The 21,401-nt window shown below is 37.0% G+C and overlaps 2 protein-coding genes across 2 annotated transcripts in view; one reads left to right on the forward strand and one right to left on the reverse strand.

The window, feature by feature from the left end:
* Positions 1-810: 810 nt before the first annotated feature.
* Positions 811-7,533, forward strand: LOC146464073 (DNA sliding clamp PCNA-like). Its single transcript, XM_085130216.1, has 7 exons — positions 811-943; positions 2,784-3,152; positions 3,543-3,610; positions 4,839-5,033; positions 5,632-5,700; positions 5,984-6,075; positions 7,248-7,533. The coding sequence occupies exons 2-7, from the start codon at positions 2,834-2,836 to the stop codon at positions 7,300-7,302; spliced, it is 798 nt and encodes a 265-aa protein (XP_084986342.1). The 5' UTR covers positions 811-943; positions 2,784-2,833; the 3' UTR covers positions 7,303-7,533.
* A 1,633-nt stretch (positions 7,534-9,166) lies between these two features.
* The window catches only part of LOC146464074 (phosphatidate cytidylyltransferase 2-like), a 25,290-nt gene continuing 13,055 nt past the window's right edge, over positions 9,167-21,401 (reverse strand). The window contains exons 6-17 of the mRNA XM_085130181.1: positions 20,540-20,636; positions 19,294-19,354; positions 18,760-18,818; positions 16,320-16,402; positions 15,966-16,021; positions 15,151-15,182; positions 14,665-14,733; positions 14,238-14,285; positions 12,327-12,431; positions 12,102-12,236; positions 11,334-11,437; positions 9,167-10,934 (exon numbers count right to left, since the gene is read on the reverse strand). Coding sequence (XP_084986307.1) covers positions 10,823-10,934; positions 11,334-11,437; positions 12,102-12,236; positions 12,327-12,431; positions 14,238-14,285; positions 14,665-14,733; positions 15,151-15,182; positions 15,966-16,021; positions 16,320-16,402; positions 18,760-18,818; positions 19,294-19,354; positions 20,540-20,636 — 961 coding nt within the window. The 3' untranslated portion in view covers positions 9,167-10,822. The remainder of the gene's footprint in view (positions 10,935-11,333; positions 11,438-12,101; positions 12,237-12,326; positions 12,432-14,237; positions 14,286-14,664; positions 14,734-15,150; positions 15,183-15,965; positions 16,022-16,319; positions 16,403-18,759; positions 18,819-19,293; positions 19,355-20,539; positions 20,637-21,401) is intronic.

The raw sequence follows: 21,401 nt of genomic DNA on the forward strand, positions 1-21,401 counted from the left end.
AAACACTCAGATGTGTTCCTCCGGTCCCGTGATAATTTATGAAGACGTTATGAGTATTGGGACGAGATTTTGCACTCATCCCGAACATCGTTTCATCCTGGAGTAACAACAAAACAGCAGAACTGTCGTATTGCTTTTCTAGCCAGGCTCCCAAGTGGGTAGCCTGCGAACGCAGACGCATTTCCGGCTGTCGAAATTCTCTCCGCCGAAAATTTTTCGGAGGTACCAAAGGGCCCCCATACCGCGCTCCGCTCGCCCGGCTCGCCGATTTCCCTACTTGGGAGCCTGTTCACAGGCTAGTGCTTTTGTTGGCTTTCGGTAGGGGGCCCCTTTATTCTCGATCCAAATAGTTTCCACCTAAAAGCTGTGGAAACTTTCAACGAAAAGTGTTCATTGCACGGAAGAGCGCACTTTTCTTCGATTTGGATTTTTAGCATCAAAGGCAAGAATTATTTTACACTATTCTCATCTATCTACTGAATTTAGCCTGCAGAACAGGCGTTACTTTTTTTTTTTTTTTTGTGCGCTTTTTCAGGCGAGCGGAGACAAGCACGAGGCCAGCGCCTAACTCAATTTTTTAACTAAAGGTAAACGCAATATCTCACGTTTGCCGTTTACCGTAAATGCGATTCTAAATCTCTCTAATGGCTCATAAGATCGATCTGACACGATAAAAATGCGATCATATGCACGTTTTTCTTCCTCCTTCCCTCGGGTTCCTTGTAAATGAAAGGTCAGAGCTGTTATTTCTGTTTACAAGTTCAAACTTGCCCGGATTTCCCAGTATTCTTTGCTCTCCTGTCCCTCCCGCGAAAAGTCCTCGTGACAGATCACGTGGACAGCTTAACCAATCAACGAGTGATAATTGAATTTCCCGCACTTTTTCTCATTTAGGAATCTTGGCGCGTAATTCATAATTCACTTTCCTTCGTCGAGTGTCGAGGTAAGGATGTTTGTTTGTAATATTTTAGCAGTTTGATTGCAGAAATCAAGAAGATTTGGTATAATTTGTTCAGTAACTAAGTCCCATAGTCTTGCTTTCGATTGCATTTGGTTATTATCGATCTAGGCTGCCGCAATTTTGATCAAATCGACAATGATTTCCGAAGTGGTGTCACTTGCTAGATGCGGCCATATTGATTCGTGAACGAAGAAATCGTTGCTTTCTTCAAAATTTCTCCATCTGATGGTTTTGATTTTGTTTCCTTAGTTGTCTAAAAGACTAGGAATACCGAATGAAGTAAAATGTCCTGCTTTTGTGGCGAATTTAGTCGAGATAAACTAAAAATACCGATATATTGTACATCTTCGCAGCGTGCTCGAATTAAGCTTAAGTTATGTTTCATCTACAGACTTAAGTCATACGTGTCAAAATTGTAATCTAGTTCCACTCAATTTGAAAAATCGTTGAAGTTTTCATCAAAGTTGTGCCTCGATCTTCAATATTTTCATCATCTTTACTTGATCGTATAGATTTGAAGCATCTTGACGCGGGAACCATTGTTAGCTTTCCCGCCATTTTATTTCAACCTCGAGGTGGAAGCTTCATCTGACTAAAAACTTAACTTCACTTTTATTTCATATTAACGGTCAATCGTACAGTGTTATAAAAATCGTTCCATTTTGTTTTTCATCGGTGGTTGCACGCAGTTTCTCAACATTTTAGTGTCAAAGTTCGATCGGTTCTGGAACACAAACTCAATAATTTATCAGCTCCGTATAAGCTTACTCTATTCCAACGCTCGTCGCGAGTGTTAAATTTTGGTGATAATTTGTTGGATGTGTTGTCTACAGTGTGGGTTTTTTTGTATATTTGAAAAAAGAATTGTTGAACAACATATCAGTGATGGTATTATTTTGACTGAACCAACCACTGCTGTTGCAAATTAGAAAGTGTTTCCTCTAAGCCCCTCCGGCCTCCCCATGTAGTGCTCTTTTTCCCATTGCCTAATCAACTCAAAGGAAGTCCTTATATATGCCTCTTAGTGACTTTAACATCAGAATCACCCTTTGACGCCTTTTAAAGTGATGATCACATGGTGGATATGACTTGGAATTACAGTTGCTTGGCTGCCAATTGTTTTCATCAATTGATATCTGCGCATCCTTTGGTCTGGCTGCTGCCCATTCCCTCCCCCCTTCCTACTACATAAAATAAGCAGCAAACATTGATGTTCAAGGTTGAAGTATATGGCCCATTGGAAGCATTAAGGGAAGTGGCCAAAACTACTATACTTAAAGAACCCACCAAACCACAAAATAGACGGTGTTCTCTGCCTGCACCCCTTCCTCAACCTCAATAGATGGTGTCTTTATTGCATAGCCACCCCTCTATCCAGCAGTAAAAAAATGACAATGAGATTCAAATCTCATCTTCCTTGTTTATCTAGCAATACTGACTCTTGCTAACTGAATATTTCTGTGTCAACTCAAATTTTGAAGCCAATAAAATTTTATTGGTAATGTTCATGAGATAGGTGGTGTCTTTGATAACCCCCTTACCCCAGACAAGGTGGGTCTTTATTTAACAAACTTGTGGTGACCAATTCCCTTTGTTGATGACATTCCTTTTAGTTTTTTAATGGACCTACATTCACAAGAGGGAGGATGGCATTTAAATCACTTAAAGGGATGGCCAAAAGAAAAAAGTACAGACCAACCTAAGCTTGGTTTTCTGACCTTCTAAAGTCTAGTGTAATAGACAGTACAGCCCAGCACCTCGATCATATCTCTGTGCACCATTTAGTATTCATGTTTATACTTACATTACTTTTTTTTTTCAGCCAGGCCTTCAGTCTTCAACAGCTGCATATCTTATTTAAATCTTCTCAAAATGTTTGAAGCAAAGCTTACACAAGGCAATCTTCTCAAAAAGATTCTTGATGCCATCAAAGACTTGGTTCCCAGCGCAAATTGGGAGTGTTCCGGTACTGGCATTTCTGTGCAAGCCATGGACAGCAGTCACGTCAGCTTGGTGTCGATCTCATTAAGTAATGAAGGATTTGATCCATTCAGATGCGATAGGAATATCATCCTCGGTATGGACACTGGAACATTGTCAAAAATTCTTAAATGTGCCAGCAACGATGACAGCGTCACTGTCAGAGCGGAGGAGTCCACTGACACAGTGTCATTTATTTTTGAAAGCCCAAGTAAGTACTGTTACCATTGAGTGCTGTAGTGAAGGCTATGGTACTCCTAGAATTCCTGGAAAAGAATTTCTTCCATCTTTTAGGGTCCTAGTAAAATACAATATTCCAAGATTTATGATCATCTATTTTCACTCTTTTTTATATTATAAAAGAATTATTTGATTGTTCAGAGAAAACTTGATTTAGTGCTCATATTGATGAGCCAGAGATGTATTAGTGGCATCCTCCTTTGGTTTTCAGTGTTCTGAAATTTTCCTTGTGTACCTCAAAAATTTCTTGGAAGTTTATAACTCTTAATAGCACAAACCCTTTGAATTTCGTGTCCAGGATTTTCCCTTAATTAAATAATATTTCCCCAGTGTAATAAAACTCTTTATTCATTCTTTGCAGATCAGGAAAGAGTTTGTGATTACAATATGAAACTTATGGATATTGACAGTGAGCATCTAGGAATCCCAGTAAGTAATCTCTAATTGCCTGACTCTGGTGGAGGGCTTGGTGTTGGTTTTGTTTGCGGGAGGGGCAGGGGCAGGAGTTGTCCATTCTTCCAGCTCCCTCTACCTTTTATTCCATGATTCTGAGCCTTCCATTGTGGATCCCACTGCTCTGCTTTTGCTATTACAAAATTTTTATGCCTCCTGGGATTTTTCTTTCTTGTATATTTTTCAAAAGGTAGTTTTGATAACGAGTTAACATTCCCTCCAGATTTGCAACATTTTCTTGTGATTTGGATTTCTTGCAAGAAAAAAATCAAAGGCTCCTGTGAGCCAACTTGTGAATGCAGATGACACCTCGGTAATTTAAATTAAGACACTACACTACCTTGAAAGCTAAAAGAAATTATATCTTTGCCTGATTTCAATGAAAAATAACCATTCTTGTATTAAAATGATTGTAAACTTATTCCCTACACCTTGAAATATAAGGTGCCAATAAAAAGATTTTCACCTGCTTTTTTATTCAAAGTTCATGATGAAGCTCCACTAATTGAATTTAGGACACCGCACTTTGTGGAAAAACAAAAAACATAACTTAGCTTAGATTTAACAAAAAATCTCCCTTCTTGCACCAAAAAGATTGTCAAATTATTCTCTACAGATAGAATAAGATTATTCTGATGCGCCGTGAAAAAAATTTCTCATGTTTTTTTTCCACTAATTGAATTTAAAACACTGCAGTTCTTTCAAAACTGAATCAAACCACAAATCGAACACAAATTTCTCGCCGTTAATGCTTAATTTCCGCTGTTGAAACTGTCGAGCATCTCTTAGAAGTTCCTCTTTCGATTCACTGTTTCCAAGAGGTGTGTTTCCCTTCCGAAAATGCAAAATTCTCTAATTTCAACCAGCGCCCGAATGAAATTCTGCTACATTACGATCACTCATTTACTGTGCATGCCTGAAAGTTAACAACCCACCAACCCAAGTGAAAACCCCGCCATCCAAACCATCGCTATAACTCATTCATTGCGCATGCCCACATTCACAAGTTAAAAATGAGAAAGTGGGAAATTTTTGCAAAATATAAAAAAAAAAAGAAAACCAATAACAAACAGATTTTTGAGAGGAGCAACAAAGAATTGGTAGAAGGGCTGGACTGTAAATGAAATTTACACCTTTTAGTCTTGGAGTTCTCGAGATAGTTCTTTTTAACTACATGTATCTGTTTTCCCCCATTTTTGCTTAGGAGCAGGAGTATGATGCTGTCGTACAGATGCCAGCTTCTGAGTTTCAGAGAATATGTCGCGACCTGACACAGATTGGCGACTCTGTTAAAATTAGTTGTACAAAAGAAGGTGTTAAGTTCTCTGCGCATGGGGACTTGGGAGATGGAAATATTCTTCTTAAACAAAGTGCGAGTGTTGACAAGGAAGAGGATCAGGTTAGATGCACAAGTTATGTTGTATGTTTCTCTCTTACAACACCCTTCCCCCTACATTGCCTTCTAAACTCCAACATGCTGTACTTGTAGACAGCTCCCATAGCTAGGCAGATACCCATTTATGTTCCCAGTTGGTTTTTACTTCTCACAAACAGAGACCTCTCCCGAGTGAACAATCTGGTGTGGTGTCAACTTACAAGACGTTTATACTAAGGGGTTGACAAGACCTTTGAGAAAAACAGTAGAGTTGTTAGAACAATCGTTTGAGTCAGAAACTCATAATTGGCTCTCCTGGTGACATTTGCCCACATGTAATTATTATTTCAAAAGTGTCACACAGCATCTTTCCTTTTGGAGCTGTCATCAAGGGTCGTAGCTTGTAACATTTATTATTTGATGATACCCGCAATTTTGATTGTTTTTTTTTTTTTTTTTGCCCAAAAAGTAACAATTAAGGTTGTTACTGGTGTGAAGTTCAATTCAACTTGTGGCCATCTGGTCATGAGCATGTGTTACAGCTCATCATAATTATGTTTGCAGCATTTCTGTTGACCCATAATTTTCCAATCTATTTTATTCCTTAATTCTGTGTTTGCAGGTAAATATTGAACTCAATGAACCAGTTAATCTTACCTTTGCACTCAGATATCTGAACTTTTTCACAAAGGTATGTGCTAACTTTTACCGTAACATTATTCAATGGTTTGAATGATAAATTAGAGACCATCACAGCTGTGTACAAAATAAAATTAATAGTTTACCATTTTCAGGCTTGAACGGGATTTAAACCCATGACCTAGAGCTGCAATATAATACCAGTGCAGTGCTCTACTGAGCTATCATTTCTTCTCGTTAACTTTGTGTTTGGACATGATCATAGTTCTCTGTGTTAAAAAAAACTCTTTTTGTAGCGTGAGGTGCTAAATTTTTTTATTTTATTTTGTTTTAAGGCGACTCCCCTCTCCAGCACTGTAAAAATGTCATTGAAGGAAGATGTCCCTCTGGTTCTTGATTATCGCATTGGAGAACTAGGCAACCTCAAGTAAGTTAAATTTGTACATCTCTGACACTATTAATTTTATTCTATTCATTTATTCAAGAAAATGAAGGTGTTTCCCTCCAATGAACAAGCCTATGGTTACTTTTACCATTTGTCAATGCAGCCTCCTTTTGGCAAAAGTCAAACTTTTTGAAATTTTTATGTAAAGTCCTTAAATGTGATGTTTTAACAAAGGCTTACTTATTAATAAGCCATAGTAGTTTTTGTGTGGCAATGTTTCTAATTTTATTTAAGCCTTACAAGGTAATTCTACCTTTTACCCCTGTGGATGAAATATCCAAAAGACAGTGTTTGTAGTGTTCTTTTCAAGAAAGCTACTGTCATTCTATACAAAAATTATAAAAATCCTTCTCAATGCTAGCCTTCCACACACAGGCTCTTCGGGCTTGTCATGCATTGCTCCTGTGTAGGACGGGGATTTCATTAAGATTTTGAACAGCTGGGCAAGTGTTATTGCATCTGGGCAGGACAGTTAACTTGGATAATTATGTTCTTTTGTTGAAAACATTGGGAGCAGCTGAGCAAAGTTGTGTTCACAGACGGTCAATTTGCCTGGTGGTTGGCCCTTAAATGAAACCCTGATAGGAGATGGAAGTCTTCTATACAGCATTTTTTGCATTTGTTTTGACTTTTCCCAGATGAGATGTTAGAACTGTGAAATGTTTACCTCTTAACCCTCTCACTCCCAAGAGTGCCCTATGGCATGAGACCAATTCGTACCAAATTTGGACACGTTTGGTGAGATCTGTACATTGAAAGCAAAAAAGTTTACCCCCTCTATACCAGACATGATTAACCACCCCTCCATTTTTTGAAACTTTGTCTTATTACACTTTTAATACCAAGTCAACATTTAACAAGAAACTATGTGCTGAGATCTGCAAATTAAGCTATAGTTTAGGGGTATACCCAATATACACGAGAAATGACAAATTTTGAAGGTTTTTAATTTTTTTGTTTTGGACACTTTCTTCAATCTAATCTGTTATTTCCTTTGTCTTTGCAAGAATGATGTGCAATGTCCCGCACAAAACCTTTCAATTGGTATATTACATTTGGTTATATGGGTTCACAGTTGCTGTTTTTCAAAAATATGGCATTTCCCCGTGGGAGTGAAAGGGGTAAGATTTCTAACCACATATCGTTATTTTTAGATACTACCTTGCACCTAAGATTGATGAAGAGGAACCAATGACCAATGACGACTAGATATCCAACATGAGCTTTTTCTTTGTAACATAACTCTTGGGGTTACAAAACTTTTAACTTCTGTCAAGGTGTACATAAAACAATGGAAACTATGAAAAAAGCTAGGAGAGTGAACATTGTGAATTAAAATAATGTTATTTGTTCCACGTGTGACAACACTTCCTTAAAGTTTTCCTTTGCAACAATGATATTGTATACATGAAAACAAATTAAAGTGCATATTTAACGGGAGTGCTTCATTATCTTTTATATCTTATTTCCAGATGCTAATGCTAGGTGCACAGAATATTTGAATGAACTTTTATGAAAATTATTGTCTAAATCATTTCTAACCAATTTCTAACGGAAGGTCCATTGCTCAAAGCTATCATGCCAAAATGGAGTGTATTTGAAGCAATGCAGGTTTGGGTTAGAGGGGGCAACTGCACATACATTATTACCCTTACACTAAGCCCTCTGCTTTGTTTGCCCTGCCACGGGGATAGGAGAGGCTGCCGGCTGCACAGAAATGGTATTTCAGCAGTCTCTTTACAGTAACCATAACCCAATTTGTTTTATTCCTTGCCTCCACACCCTTCCTAGGAAGTCGCCAAGCAGCTATGAAAAATACTCTTAATTTGTCCTTCCCCTTCCACTTTTACCAACACAAATGTCATTTTCCAGGTTCCCACTTCCTAATTCTCACCATTTTGTATCAGTTTCAATTAGATGTTTTAACACATTTCAGTTTTCATGGCCCAGAATTCTAATTTTACTATCAAATGTTGAGAAAGTGCTTCCTGCCGATGGTTCTCATTCAGGAAAACATGCGTCTGTATTGGCAAAAGGATCTGAAAATGTTCAAAAAACCCCAAAACTTAGAAATAAAACAAGAAGCACAGGGCACTTAAAACAGTATGACGATGCTTCAGTAAAATCCATCACTGAAGGGAATCTTGGGCAGGCCCGCTGGTCTGTTTGCAAAAGACTGCACCAATCCGACAATGAATGAATGAGCAACGCTATTAATGTAGGCATGTAGACAGGACTGGCATGTACCAGTCCCATGAACTCATTCCAAATTATTGAAAAATCATCATCATTCCTTCACCTTGGAAAGGTTCCGACAAATGTAACTAAGTGCCTTCAGATTCTACCTGAATAATTCTCACCATTACTCATATCAATCACAAATTCTTCTTAAAACATCAAAGGGCCAGTTTGGCATTTTCCTTGCATTTTAAGGACAAAGCAGAGTAGTCGTTGGCATGCAGCTTTTGATTGAAAGGCTTCTGAATTGTGTTTCCCTTGTCATAAAATTTTACTAGACACCCAGTTGTGTCGGTGGGTACCAGCAAACTGATACAACAGGGGCACCAAAATTTTTCTTTTTGGGGGGGGGGGGGGGGGAGCAATGCTAATTCATGCCCAAGACAGATGGCTCCTTCAATCGCCCATTCTGAAGTTCATAAAGGGACTGGGCTCTAGTTTACACTTTGTTCAAATTGTGTCATACAAAGAAATGAACCCCATCGCCAGAAAGACCACTTGAAAATTATCAAGTATACTAAGTTTGGTTATGTTTCATTGCATAGTAACTGGGCTGTGACCTGTCATAGGTTGCCCAAATTCCATACAATTATCTCTTATTCTGAGATGGTGTGCCCCAACCCATACAAAGTCTCTAATTTTTCTGATTTTTGAAAGCCTACTCCATGGTTGCAATCTAAGAACAGAACCTCAAACTTGGTAAACTGACTAATGTTAATGAGATCTTTCTTGTGGCTAACAATAATTAAACTAAAATTTAAAAACTCATTCCCACTCTCCATTTGCACTCCAGAACAAGCAATTCACTGGGTTCCAATGCATGAAAGCTGAGACGTTTACATTGATACAATAATTTTATTCATGATCACCTTGTTCTAAAAATTAATTACATCACCTCAGAAGACCGGTTAATGAATAAAAAGCTCGAAGAATAAATACAGGAGACAGCCTCCTTGCAAATCAGCTGAATGCTACTCTCGATAGCCTTCGAGGCTATCGATTGTTGGTCCCACTACCCCAAACAACTAAAACTTAGTACTAAAAAAAAAAACCAAACAAATACTAGAGCTACACATTAAGATTAGCGAAGCTTTTGCACAGGCCCCGGTTGTTCAAAGAGTGGATAATGTTATCCAGTGGATAAATCACTAACCAGTGGATAAAATGTACTCTAACTAATACATGTTATCCACTGGATAGCATCACCTGCTCTTTGAACAACCGGGGCCAGATGTGATTTTTACAAACAACTGTTGTCCTAAAACAATAAAATAATACAAAATATATTACTTATTGCTACTGACAATAGTTTTATAGAAATCTCTGACCTAAAAGAGTATACTTTAAGTCCTACCAGCCTTAAACTGTACGTAAGAAAAGTAATTTCAGGTGGGTCATTTCTGATTGGCAGAATTTAAGAGCACAAAACCTACTATGAAAAAAAAAAAAAAAAAAGACAGGTCAATACTGGACTTGGCAAGGCTGAGGCTAAGTGGCAGAAAATGTTGAAACGAACTTTAATGGATATTTTGAGACTAGCTTACCCACCAGTCGCGGTTAAACTAGTATTAAAACACTTTTCCTGGACAGCTTTAGTCAGTGTTTCAAACACTGAGAGCTTCCAAGAACAAAGTGCCAAGTTATGATTCGAGGACCCACCTCAGCATGTCTCCCTGAAGGAAAGGGTTAAAAGTTTCAGTTTCTTTGAAAGAACATGCCAACAAGAAGAGTCTGAGAACAGTACAATAAAATAACAAAATCAAACAAAATTCTTTGTTTGTCTCTGCTGTATATCGAGGGCTGTAAATTAAGTATTTTTGTGGATTATAAATCCACATAATTTTTGCTGTGATATGGGAAACAGGTTCTTCACAAGAAAACAACCTGGTAAACGAACACCCAATAAATGAGAAGTGACTTTCAGATGTAATCACTGAAAAGTGCAGCCATCACACAGTCACCTACATAGAGGGTCGTACAGGGGGGGGGGTCTCTTGCACGGTTCACGAACAGAAAAAATAGCAAATCACGGATCACAGAAATGAAAATTTCGTTTTCAAGCTCTTCACGGGTCAGGCAAAACCTTCAGGTCACGGATTACGAAGAATAATTTATTACATTCACGTTTCACGGGAAATAAAATCAGCGAATCACGCATCACGAAAATACCCCTGTACGACCCTCTACATAGCCTGTGCACAGCCACCTGGCAATCCACAAGAACAAATCGGACAGAGGCCTGTCCCTTATTTTTTCTCAGGGAATGGACATGTGGCTGTACACAGGATATCACCTGAAGTACTGTGAACAGGATCTCATATGAATTCACTGCTGCTATGGAATCTGGCGAAATCCTTGAACACTACCCTTGACTCATTGTACCTTAGGTGTTCACTGTCCCTTGCTAAAGGAGCAGGAGAAAAGTAATTAAAACCCAGGCTCAATGCATGAGTCAGAGCGTGCATTAGTATCTCAGTGAGGGCTGAATGTTTTACAGAAGCCCTCTTCGAAGCAGGCTGGACTTGAGCTCTTTGTAGATGCCCAACTGCTGTTCCGGCAGCAATGACAGGACTTGTTGCAAAACTTTGTGCGGTTGGGGTGCCCTGTGGACAAACAAACAGTTCATTTTCAAACAAATAGCTAGCCTTATAGGCACTCTTACATTTGGCAATTTGTCTTGCTACTTGTCTCACAATTTCATTGCACTGTTGCAACACAAGTAACACAAAACATTGCATAGTGTAACATGCCCTGAAATTAACCTTATATTAATTTTACTGTTGCTTACCTGGTAATTTTCATGCTTACATTTATACATGTAGGTGAAAGTCAATGATCAGCTTTCATCAAACACAGTGCTCGCTTTAAAATTCTCTATCACATTCTTCTCTCATTCAGCAGCTTGTTTTATGATCACATCTACTGTTACATTATTATAAGATACACATTCGAAAACCTTGATTTTGATTTTGGGGCCAAAATGGTAATTCTCACTTACTTACCGAATGAAAGTGGAATGATAGACATAAACAAATGTCGCCATGAGAAACTGACAGTCAAACCGATCAACTAGACCACCATGACCAGGAATAGTGTCACCAAAATCCTGACAAAAACAATGTGTTCCAGTGAGTAAAAAAAGGAGCCAAAAGGATGAGTTATCACATAAAGGATATTATGGAGAGCATCCGAACAGGACTGTCACTGACTATGATGCGGAATTTAGAGTTTCCCAGCTAGTGGGAAAATTCCATGACTTTTTTCTGAAGCCTCACAAGAAATTATTTAAGAAAGCTCTTTTGAAATTGTACTTCTCTCAATATTAAGATAGCCAGCTTAGTATAATATTATTTTACTCTTATCACCCTCTTATTAATAGTGTTGTCCTGTGTCCATGTATGTGTGTCTACGTTATATAATGTTATGTATCTTTTTTTTCTTTCATTTTCTTTTTAAAAAACAAAAAAATCTCCCGTACAAAAAGGGATGACTTAACCATCTTTGTATGTTAAGGGCTTAAGTATTAGTTTTTTTTCTTTTTTTTTTTTCTTTTCTTGTCAATAATAAATTATATATTACTGTAAGTTTTGATGAATTATGTAGAGATGAAAAAAATATAAAGATAAAGAAATAGACTAGAAATTGAAATTGAAAGAGAGAACCTCCCCTGACTAGATGCAAAAAATTTCTTGATTTTTCCATGAACTTGAAATAGAACTTCTTGTCTTTGCCTACCATTTTACTAACAGGGACACTGTGAATTTTATTACCTTGACTTTAAATGCTCTTTTAAATCCACTGGCAAAGAATCCCCCAAATGGAGCAATCAATGAGCTGAACAATGAGAGAACAATGGAGTGGAATTGCATAGGGTACAGCCAGACATCATCTTGCGACAAGCCACCCTACAAACAAGTCAATCATTGATAGCCAACAACATACAGTCAACTCCCTTTATTGAACATTAGCTAAGTTATAAAAATAAATATACTTACAAAACCAAGAATGTATTTGACTGGTGCAGGGACATTGAAGGCTGTGAGCTTATACAGTGGGGAAGGTTCACAAGTCATCTTGAAATCTGTAAATGAGCCACTGAACTGAAAGGAAAGTTTAAAAACATTTCAATAAGCAGTTTAACATGTAGCAAGTACAAAGATTAAAAATACATTGTGTTGAAGTTACTAAAACTACAGTGAGAATGTTCTGGACAATCTTAATATTCAGTAACCCACTTTATCATCGCAAAAACAATTGAATAATAGTAATATTAAAATTTATTGAGGATACCAATGTCACAAAAAGATGTTTAGAGTGAAGGGGCCTAATTTTGGTGGCACTGTTCAAGCCTCATGGAACTCATTTTGTCTTGGAAATACGGTAAACTTTTCTGAAATTTAGCCAAGCATTAAAGTCATGCCAAGAACATTCCTTAAACTTTACAAAATTAGTGTTTACAGTGGGTCATACAAAATTATTTTTTTGTGTGCCTTTGAAACAAATTCAATTTGTTGCCAGTTAACACAAATTATCTTTGTTTAATAGGAATTAAAGTTAAGTTTTAGAATAATTTCAAGAAGTCACTCATTGTCATAATTAAGACTAATTCTCCTCTTTCCCAAACTCAAGTTCTCATCTCATTTCTGGTTAGTTCACTTCCATGATGCTTTTGGGAGAGACAGAACCTACTTTTGATGTTAAGTAACACAATAAATTGTCTTAACCCTTTCCCGCCCAAGAGTGCCATATGGCACAAGACGCAATTATGAGCTCAGTATTTGGTCAATTTGTGTCAAATTTGCACAACCAAAAGATCTTTGAAAGATCTATAAATTGAAGGCATAAAATCATGGCCCCCTCCTATATGAGACTTGATTTACCACCCCTCAAACTTTTGGATTTTTTTCTTTGTATGTTAAGGGTCCAGTTGATATCTTACAACAAGCAATGCACTGAGAGCTGTAAATTAAGCTATAGTTAAGGGGGATACCCAGTATGTACAATGAATAGGAAAACTTTTAATGTTTTTCTTCTTTCGTTTTGGACTTTTCTCACTCTAATATGTGACCTCTTCCATCTCTGTTGGTGTGATTTATAGCACACTCCAGAAAATACCTTTTAAAATATAATGGTATGTCACATGTGGTCTCCCAGTTCATAGTTAGCGATAATTTTAGAAAAATTCGGCATTTCCCTCGGGCAGGAAAGGGTTAAAAATAGTTAAACTAATTTATGTATTCAAGAAAGATCTACCAAGTTGATAAGTAGCATAGACCCCAAGTTTGAGAACCCGAAATGCTGGTCATGTGTGTTGTTAAGAAAGCTGCAGGCGCAAGCTTCTAGGGGGGTCTGAGGGCATGCCCCCCCAAAATTTTCAAAAATTAGGGTCTCTAAAATGGCCATTTCGTGCAATTCATGTGGTTTTTCAACATGTTTTACGAGCCATTTATTTGTTATTTGTAGGAATCACGGCATGAAAATTAAGATTCTTTTAGGAATTGGCTGATTTTATCAAAAATTCAGAGCTTGAACACAAATGCTGGTTTTTACTCAGTCGCAGCGGGTCAGCGGGTTTAAACGTTCAAATGCGAGCCAAACCCACCTGGCGCTGGTCACTTGGGGTCTATGAAGTAGCACTAATCATTTTGAACAACTAAGTCAAACTGCAAAGTTGACCCACTAGAATTTAATTTTACCCATTCACTCCTCCGATCCTTCCCTCTGGGGCTTAGATCCTCCTCCTTACCTCCCCACCCATCTGAAATTTCCAATTTTCTCTTTAACGTGAGTATACATATTTTCTGGAACTTTACAAGATGCAAATTAATTAATAGTGATCACACTCTTGCCACAAGGAGAGGTTCAAGATGTAGGCTGAAAGGCTTAGTAGCAAACTGTAATCTTACCTCAACAGGACAAAAGAAATACTGATGCTGACACATGAAATAGGAAACCTGCCAAGAACAGAACATACACATAGCAATTAGAAGCCAAGCTGCCAGAGCGTTAGACATGTACAAGGTCCATCACCTCACCATGGTGTATATTATTGAATTACATGTAAATATTAGTTAATAACAATGATGATGATAAGAACTGGATAAGTTAGAATTTTGCAATAAATAAACTTTATGATTCTTAAGCCGGCAATGACCCCTTACAAAATAAAATTTTTGCAAATGCAAGCAAGCCTAAAAGTAATTTCTACTGTATATTTAGTGTATCCAGTTCTTTCTTATGTTGTTGATACTTACTCTAAGTATATAAATTTGTTATTGAAGACTGAACAAGGAAATCGACATACAGTTGTAGACAAATCTGCCGTGAACTCACCAGCCAACCATAGATGACAGTTGTTACTCCTCCACCAATGAAGCCTTCCCATGTTTTCTTAGGGGATAGCTATCAATTTCAGAAAATTCATGACAAAATTTATATCAATTTTGTCCTAATAATGAACATCATTATAGGCCCAGTACAGAGGAAATTATTGTTATCATTGGTAAGTCAGAATTATTCCCATTTTAGAGGGCCCCAGATGACATTTACGTGGTCAAAACACTTCAATTCAGAGAAGCAAGAGGCATTTGAAGTTGTTACGAACTCAAGGTGATTTCAAAGTAAAAAGTAAATTGTGAAAAGGGAGGAAGCTGTAAATTACACTGTAGGATTTTTTGGGTCCATTTTTCTGGGTATGTAGGTGTGACCAAAGAAAGCCCAAACCTTGTTACTACAGTTACAGTTACAATTTAATTAATTAAATAATTAATTTATTTATTTATTTATTTAACATCAAGTTAAAGAGTGTATTCCCCGTACCTTGATAAGAGGTGTTCGTCCAAAAAAGAATCCTATGAGTAAAAAAAAAGAAAATGAAAACAATTTAAAAGTGAGCAACTAGGAACTAATGTGTAGCTGTCAATTCCCCCCCCCCCCCCCCTTGGAAGATTTGCGTGGTTTGAACCTCCCCACCCCTCTGGAAAAATTATTTCAGTTTGGCTTCATGTTTCCTATAGCTTGTGAGCCACCCCTCCTCCCTAAGAATTTCCAGTCACCTTCCACACAGTGGGCATGGATACTTTACAGAATCACACAATACACATCTTTGTTTATTGCGATCGACAAAGAAAGAACGCACTTCTAATAAAATGACTTTTTTAACTTTTTATTGCATCAGTAAGTGTACATTAAATTTAAAAGTAATATCAAAATGCAGACTGGAGTTGAGATTGTATGGGACAACGTTCATTGGATGAATGGATCTTGGGATGTGTATCTGGCATCCCCCGCAGATTTTACAGGGGCGGATGACATCACCATCAACTTGGCAAAGGAGAGAGAGCCTGGTGACATCGAATGCACTCCCTAATCTTTGATCAATAAATAATTTACTGGTTTACATGAAGGATATGAATTTTAGCATTATTTTGAGGTTTGGTAAGGAAGAGGAAGTAGATTTCCAGAACAAATTAAAAACAATCTCTACAATAATTATTATAATTTTGTTGGCCAAAAATGTTGAATGAAAGATAATTATATAATCCAAAATTCAGACATGCACAATCATGATTTTTTATAAATGATATGTTTCTTTTTTCGTAATGGAAAGATAAGAAAAAAAAATCAGAACATACCAAATATATAGGCAAAGATGTCATTACAAATCACCATACTAACAGGGAGGAAGAACCTACCAAAAAATCACAAGAAAATAATTATTAATATATTGAATTCCACACAAGCTACACTGCAAGTTAGTCATAATTAAATGACAATTTTATTCGTTTCATATATTGTGTTAGTAACTGTTTCATCTTGTAATGGAATTTCTAAGCTGACATCATGGATTACATTGCCTGTCTGTGACTATTTTAATAATCTACACTTATTTGCGACACACACACACTACAGACAATAACAACAAGAAAAGAAATGGCACATGTAACAAATAATTAACCTTTTTTTGTCGGTGCAGCTCATTTACTCACCAAATAAGTCCTTGAAACAGTGTCTGCATGATGAGATGGGACTGGGTAACTACAATCAACAGTGTCACATGGGTCCAGCCAAACTGAAAACAACCAAACACAGCCCTCTCAAAAATGAACCAGCAGCCAACGATTTTGCCACCTTTAGCCCGTGGTTTGCCCTTAATCCAGGGATGTAGCTAAGAAAAACCTCAGCAGGCTCATTAATAAACTCAGCCAGCCATTTGGACTGTGTACCTTTAAACTTAGCCTCAAGTGTTTGTGTTCTGTATAAATTTCAGCCGGTGATAAGATCTCTTTTGGATGGTGAAATTCGCCAGTAGCCAGCTCTTAGTGACATCCCTGCTTAATCCATTCTAATTTTTCTCACCTCACATTTGGATTCAGCTCTTCCTGCCTAGAAGATCATTTCTAGCCAGAATTTACTAGCCATTTTGTACATTTTGACAACATAACAGTGAAAAATCTAGCCATTTAAATTTTTGAAAAGGTGGCCAACGAAACCTTGAACATTTTTCATGAAATGACACCAAAACATGGGTTTTTTGGCTCTGAGAAGGTCCAGAATGATGCAAAAGGGTGAAGAAAGGAGGAAAAAAAAGAGAGACGTGAGAAGGGAAAAGACTACACAACCTCATGTTTTTATATTGGCGACTTTGGAGATTTTGAATGACAACAATTTAAAAAAAACACACACACACACACACACACACACTTGGGTCTGTTGTGTCAAAATTTAACAATTGAGAAAGGAAGAGCAGTCAAGCTTATCAACTCAGCTTTCTCAGTAACTGTTCTTACATTCTGGTCAGCCAGTTAAGGTTTAAAAATTAATACAAGGTTAGACTGCAAGCAGTCCCTTTCTGGATAGTCGAGAGGTCGCGCGAAATAGCCGAGCGCCAAAAAAAAACTAGAGCGAACGAGCGGAAGGGGGCTTGGGGAGAGGCGGAAAAAAGGGGAAAGGAAAAGAAAGGGACTGCGCTCTTAACTGTAACAGACGCGTTCAGGGTAACTCCGCCTACAATTCGTTAAAGCCATTAAAAATCCAATTAAAAATGACAGCTAATAGATAACAACTCCGCATTGTTATTCAATGACCGGAACACCGGGCCAGAACATTAGGAGCGAAGGGGAATAATCGCCGAGCTTCTTTGAAAAGGCCAAAATTCGAATTTTTCTTCAGAGCCCAGAGTAAAAGAGATCGACGACACAAACGCCCGAAGTGTAATTAAGAGCGTGGCTCAAAACAACTGGAAAGCTGTTGTTGTATCATTTTAAAGCATCCTGCGGTGAATTCTGCCGACAAAGCTTGTTCCGCGCGGATGCGAAAGTTACATAGTACTTGTTGGCACAAATGTCTTTTAATAATTGTGGGATCTTCTTGAAGGCAATTGCTTTTAAACCAAAGTATTTTGACTAGAACTGGTCTTGGAAAATACTCGGCGAAACGGAACAACAACCACAATCAAGGCCGTGTTGGCAAAGTCGAAGCTTTGATAAATAATGGATTTCCCGAAACCAGTGGGAAGAACGGCCATTACATATTTTCCTAGAAAGCGCTTCTACTGCTAGCTTCTGTTCCTCTTTTAGAACTAAGCCGCCGAGGTGATCGCTTAAATTTAGGAACACATCGCTGCTACTCCCTCTCACCGAAGCCATTTTCCTAGTGACCTGAAGTGTTGACATCAAACGTGTGAAGAAGTTAATTACACATCAAACTTGTCTGACAGCAGCTATTGTTTATGGACCAATCGGAATTTTCCGTTGCTGGAGCGACGGGAAATTCGAACGCGTTTGTTACAGTTAAGAGCGCAGTCCCTTTCTTTTCCTTCTCTCCCCCAGTCTCTTCTCGTTTATTTCTTCTCGCTCCAGTCTCGCTGCGCTATGAGCACACCATCTCGACTAACCAGACAGGGACTGCTTGCAGTCTAATACAAGGTTTGTATGAGAATTGATAATTAAAAAATTAATGTATTTAGAAGTAAGAAATTAAATAAAGGTTAATTTCTTGTGAATATGTGGTACTGTATTATTAGTGTTTCAGAGTCATTTCACTGAGTTGTAGCTGAGCCATGGCAAACTCTTATAATGTACATTTTTGCACAACAAGGATTCTCGACCAGGAGCTTGAGATGCCTGTAGTTGAAATTAAAATCTAAAAATCAGCTAATTTAAGAAAATTTAATTAGGATTTCAAGAGCAAACTTGAACCCTTCTTCCTCTGAGCTCTTCAAAAATATCCTGTTTTCAGAGTTGTATTCTCATCTATATTTGTATCATTGTCTTAGCATTACTCACCAATATGATTTATTAATTTGGTTTATTTTAGTTTTTATAATAATGTTTTTATATTAAATTTTTATCACTTGTAGTTAATTTTGGGATTGTTTGTTATAAGGGATATCGACATGATAAAGTTATCTTATCTTGTCTTACTCACCAGTGAGAACTGTACTTTGTAGTGGTCCTTTTTTAAACTAAATACAAACAAAATGAAACCTGAAAAGAGACAAAGCAACAGATAACATTAAATATTAAATTTCAAAACTGCATCTTACGAATATACATACAGTTACATATTAATTTAAATCAAAAATAGGTACATATGCAGGCACATGAGTCTAGAGCATCCAAGCCTTAGTAGTACGTAACCAATTGAAGGGCTGCCTGGAAAATAACCCCAAGTGACTTTTGATAAACTACTAAATTCCCCTTCCAAATTACCTTGTGTTTCCTTATAAAAAAGAGGGAGATTTTAACGTGAGATCAAGAGTCACTTAAGCCCTTTTCCACACACTACTTCAATTTATATTTGTTAGATTATCAAGGTATGGAATTTCTCAAAATTTTCTTCACTTTTTGTCTCAAACTTCTCCTTTTAAATGCTTGAAGAATTATATCATAGGTATCCCCATGAGAAAAAAAAAAAGAAAAGAAAGCTAATACCATTAAGAACAGTCTATTTTAAACCTACCAATTAGGTAGAGTGAATATGAAATCAGCCTGTGATATGTTATGTAAGCTTTGACAACTTCCTACAAGAAAGAAAGAAAGAATTCAACTATAAATTATTGCATAAGAAACGTATCAAGCCTTCTGTGTAAGCACACGTATACATGACAGTAAAATTTGACCAAAGTGCAGCAAACATTTTGAAGGCAGTGTTTTTGGGAGACATTAAATTCTTTCAAAAAAAGCACTAGAAAACAATTAATTTTTGTAAGTAAAACAGTCTATTTTTTTTCTCAAACAACAACTTTTGTTAATTTATTGATACCAACCTACCAGAAAAATTAAAAAAACAAAATAATAATGTTTAAAATGCCTACAGGTCAATGCCATGTCTCCTTGCTGATCAGTATCCTGAGTAGCCACATCAGGGTGCACATGTGTCACAATAATTTAAAATGTTGTTGACAGGCATAAACATTACCCAAGGAACACACCTAAGAGGACTCACCCTTTTTTCAAGTAAATACAGTAATCGTATTGTAAAAGTTCAACTGTTTTTAGTTTTTTTGGTTTTTAGTTAAATATGTTAATACTCCTTATAAATAGATGTAACCAATGGCAAGTGTTCAAATATTGTAGTGCAGTCACCTTAATTGAAGGGGTGTCTAAAATATAGCCTTAAGCGACTTCTGAGAAATTGCTAAACTCTCCTTCCAAATTACTTTGTATTCACTTGTGAAACAAAAGGAGAATTTATCCTTACACCAAGAGTCACTTACTAATAGGGCTTTATTCCATGCACCCCTCAATTATAATGTTAAGCAATCAGAACATCAACATCCAGGCTGTCATTGCCCACAAACAGAAGTCCCTCAACACGCATAATGTCCTTGCCTTCTTTATAAATTTTGTTATAGTACTAGTTGGGAGAATTAAGTAATCAAGACATTTCATCTTTGATAATCATTTCATTTCATGTTGTGGCTTGGCTGTTAAATCAAGCAGTGATATTGACAATGACTTTTGTTTGCTCATGGTAAGCCGTGCACAGTAAAAAAGTGTTTTCTTGCCATGCTTAGGCACTCATTGTAAACCACGTTTGCAAAAGGGCTTCCTTGTAAACTGCTAGTATATAAATAAATAACAGTTGGTGAGCAGTGCCAATAAAAAAAAAAAACATACTAGTCAGGATGTCAACATTATTCCAATTATAGTTTCACTTTCAATTGGGTCTTCAAATGAGTTAATGGGATTATAGGACATCTTACCTCTGAGTCATCATCAACTGGAGAGTTTGGATTACCACTGAAATAATCTGTTATGCTCTCACCATAGAAGAACCAATTTGCACAAACAAGGAAGTACCTTATATAAATGAAACAAATACTTACTGTAAGCAACTCAAAAAAGAGACCAATTTAAGTACTGTTTCAGGGATTAAGTGCTGGCAGCTGGCTGCCTACATTTTGGTGAAAAGGTTTATGTGTATATTACAGCTGTGAAAACACTCATTCAGTGAGACACCTGACTGAAGATCCTAGCTGTCTAAGTACTCTAAAACTTAATAAGAAGGGCACTCTGTACATCTAGATCAATTATTGAAAAATTGAGTTAAGATGTTTGCTTTGCAGTGGGAGAACACCAAAGAACCAAGTCAAATAAACTCAATGCACATTTAATAATAATAATAATAATAATAATAATAATAATAATAATAATAATAATAATAATAAAAATAATAATAAATAATAATAATAATAATAATAATAATAATAATAATAATAATCATTATTATTATGATGGTGAGTTTAGAACATGTTGTTCCAGACAATAGTGAAGATGCATTCCTCCTCCCTTTCAGGACCCCAACTGAAGGTCAACATACTGTAAGAGCCTCTCCTCTCTCGACCCATCTGGAATTATCAAATGAGTAAGGAGTAGGTCCAAACCACCAAAAAATCTTCTGTGGCAGGGCCACTTCAATGAACAAATTCAACATCATCTCACAACTCATATCTGTCAAGATGCTTTGTCACTGTTCGAGTGCAACCATACAGAAACTCAAGGGTCTGATGTTGGATAGAAAGCAATGGAAGGGTGTCTGGTGCGGGTACGACTGGAAATCCAGTG

Source organism: Pavona decussata, unplaced genomic scaffold (genome assembly GCF_977016875.1).
Source record: "Pavona decussata unplaced genomic scaffold, jaPavDecu1.1 SCAFFOLD_169, whole genome shotgun sequence".
Taxonomy (NCBI): Eukaryota; Metazoa; Cnidaria; class Anthozoa; order Scleractinia; family Agariciidae; genus Pavona; species Pavona decussata.